At 35.3% G+C, this 3,030-nt stretch overlaps 1 protein-coding gene across 1 annotated transcript in view; it reads left to right on the top strand.

Annotated features, from left to right (window-relative positions):
• ngef (neuronal guanine nucleotide exchange factor) overlaps positions 1–2,806 on the top strand; it is a 97,519-nt gene extending 94,713 nt beyond the window's left edge. Inside the window, exons 10-12 of the mRNA XM_030441955.1 lie at positions 271–370; positions 460–564; positions 704–2,806. Coding sequence (XP_030297815.1) covers positions 271–370; positions 460–564; positions 704–963 — 465 coding nt within the window. The 3' untranslated portion in view covers positions 964–2,806. The remainder of the gene's footprint in view (positions 1–270; positions 371–459; positions 565–703) is intronic.
• The last annotated feature ends 224 nt before the right edge of the window (positions 2,807–3,030 follow it).

Genomic DNA, 3,030 nt, shown 5'->3' with positions numbered 1-3,030 from the left:
TCCACATAGATATATATATAGATAGAGACATATAAATACAAATATATATATGTAATATATATATATATATGTATATATATATAATGTATATATATATATATATATATTTATATATGTATATATATATATGTATATATATATATGTGTGTGTGTGTGTGTATACACATATATATATATAACCTAATACTCTAAATACTCTAAATAGTGTTGCCTACTGAAAGAATGATGAACATACCAAACAATTAATTTATCTTTAACTGATTACTAATCAATGGCATCCCTGTGGACAGGAGTGATAAACTGCGATGGATGTGTGCTCTCACTCCTAACCGGCGCACACGTTTTATGTCAACTAGTGCCCACCAACCAGGTGAGACAGAATATGAAACCAACACTGAGTCCTTTCCTCAATATGCAGATGTGAAGATGTTAATTTAAACTATCTGTGATTTATTTCAGACTCTCCACAGGTGCAGTGTATACAGTCATACTCATCTCAGGAGCCAGATGAACTCTCAATTGAGATGGCCGATGTTTTGAACCTACTAGAGAGAACAGATGATGGTGAATCTGCTTCTATATCCCCTTTGGAAAAAACAAAACTCTTTAATAGCTGACATATCAAGTTTATATATTGCTTTGGATTTTTTTTCTCCCTTCATCTTTTTTCACCTCTGGATTACTGTTGTTTTCTGTATTTCAGGCTGGATGATGGGCGAAAGACTCCATGATGGTGAAAGGGGCTGGTTCCCTAGTCGAGTAGTAGAGGACATTCAGAGCAAGGAGGTCCGTGTTCAGAACCTGAGAGAGGCTTTTAGGATTCAGCAGACACAGGAAGGCGGAGGAGGCCAACTAACTGGGGCCAGGGTTGGTTTAAGGGTGGGGAGACGAACCCCAAAGTTCTCCAACTTCTCCAGTCATTGGATTGATCAAATGGGAGAAAGCAGTGCAGTAAAGCAGTGAGTCAGAAACAAGAAGAATATAACCATTCAGAGTCATAGGCACTTTAAGCAAAATTATCAGAATAACTCAGTTGAATGACCATTCTATGATATCTTGTCACTTTGATTTTCACCTCAGAATGGATATGTGGTGGTTTTAGAAATTCACAGTTTTGGTCTCAGTAATCTGGGACAAATTATTTAAATAAGTTCATAACCTTGTACAATCAATGCTGCATGTCTAATATAAACATGTGCTCGAGGTGTTTTGTTGGCCCACATACTGTGGTGTGTAATGCATCCAGCAAAACTCTGGTTTGGTTAGGAGCTGTATGCATGGCAAGAACCAGAAAAGCTGTTGTTAAGGTTGTGTAAACTTCCCTCAGCTGCATGGGCAAGTCAAACTTTTAATGTGTTTGTTTTATTGTCAAATACTGAAAATACTTTCAACACTCACTATATCTCAGACCTACAACAAAAGCAAGTCAAGTACCTGTGATTGGTGATCTGAGAAATACACAAAATATTATTTCATGAAAGTCAAAAAAGCATTATTGAAAAAATGTGTCTGGTTGTTGAAATAAGCCAGTCAGATAAAGTCATATTCCTCCCAAAAAGTATTAATTGAGCGTTGAATTCTGACTAGAGCCAGACTTCAATACTGATTATTAAAGATATAGTTCTATTATGGAAACCAGCAACAGTAGTAAGATGGCTTTAAACAGTTACAACCGTGGAATCAGCAAGTGATAAATGGACCTTATTCACCTCAAAATACACACACGGGCAGGCAAACACACACATAGCCTGTAGACCTTCTACATTGTAGCTATTGTTTTGTTGAGGTAAAATGAGGAAATGTTTACTCCATGCTTCCTGAGGCAAATGTTTAAAACATTGCCCACTCTATTATAAACAAAATGCCAGCTGACTGCTTCTTCCCTAAAGAGTTCTTGCATGGTTTGGAGCTATGCTATCCTGTTGTAGGATGAAGTTGTCTCCAGCTGTGAAAGGCTCAAGCGCCATCCACAGGCAGTCCTCTAGCATCTTTTTTTATTTTTTCTTCATCTCACTAATGTTTTTGACCAGTCAGCTTTTTTACATGATAATATCTGAAAATAGTCGTCCATACACCTATTGAGATACTCCATTGAAAATCTGCCATTCAAGCTAAATTCATTATCTATCACACTTAAATTTCCAGTCCAGACTTCATTTCTGACACAGAAAAACAATTAGTCGTTAAACCGTCCCTGTCACTAAAAACAAAACAAAAAAACCATAGAAATAAAAAATGAATAAAAACAAAAGTCAGTAGACAATTTCTGATCAAGTCTTCACATTTTAAAACTTCTTCAAATCAGGATCCTCAGGATGATTTCTCCTTTCTTTCTGGTTAATGATGGGGTCTTCTTTTACTGAGTGGCAGACAAAAGGCATACTCTTGGAAATACTGGACAACGACAATTGTCACAGTCAAATAGTCCAAACAAAGAACAGCTTTTTTATGTCTGCTGACTACAGGTTCTGTTTTCTGTATTTTAAGCTTACTATGTTTAATGCTCAAATGATATATTTGGTGTGAAATGACACTTAAAATTGGCAATTTAAGGAGTACACATGTATAAACACACATACACAAGGGATAATTCATGTAATAGCAATTCAATGCCAAATAGCAGTATGTCATAATGTATCAACACTATGAACAACTGTGAGTAAGCCTGATTCTAATGCCTGTGTGTCTTTAAATATAATGTATAGGAATGCAGACATTTAATGTTTAAAGAATTCATTTCTCAGTAACTGTCATTTCATTTTGAAAGATGTAATTTATTGCTCATTAAAAACATTTATCAAATGTGCCCGACTTGCTGATTATGTATATATTTAATTATTTTAATAATTTTCTCTCATATAATATAATTTATAACCAAAAGCTCTTTACTCCAGTGTTTGAGATAGAGAAAAGATACATGCATTCTCTGATACACGTGCCAGCAGGAAGCTTCACACCAACTGCAATACTTACATTCACATTCTGAAGAACTTCACTGAAACACACAAAAGCGAACTTAGTTGTAAGAAA

Source organism: Sparus aurata, chromosome 2 (assembly GCF_900880675.1).
Source record: "Sparus aurata chromosome 2, fSpaAur1.1, whole genome shotgun sequence".
NCBI classification, from domain to species: Eukaryota; Metazoa; Chordata; class Actinopteri; order Spariformes; family Sparidae; genus Sparus; species Sparus aurata.
Note: the sequence above shows the minus strand (reverse complement) of the source record. Positions and strands in the feature narration are given on the sequence as shown.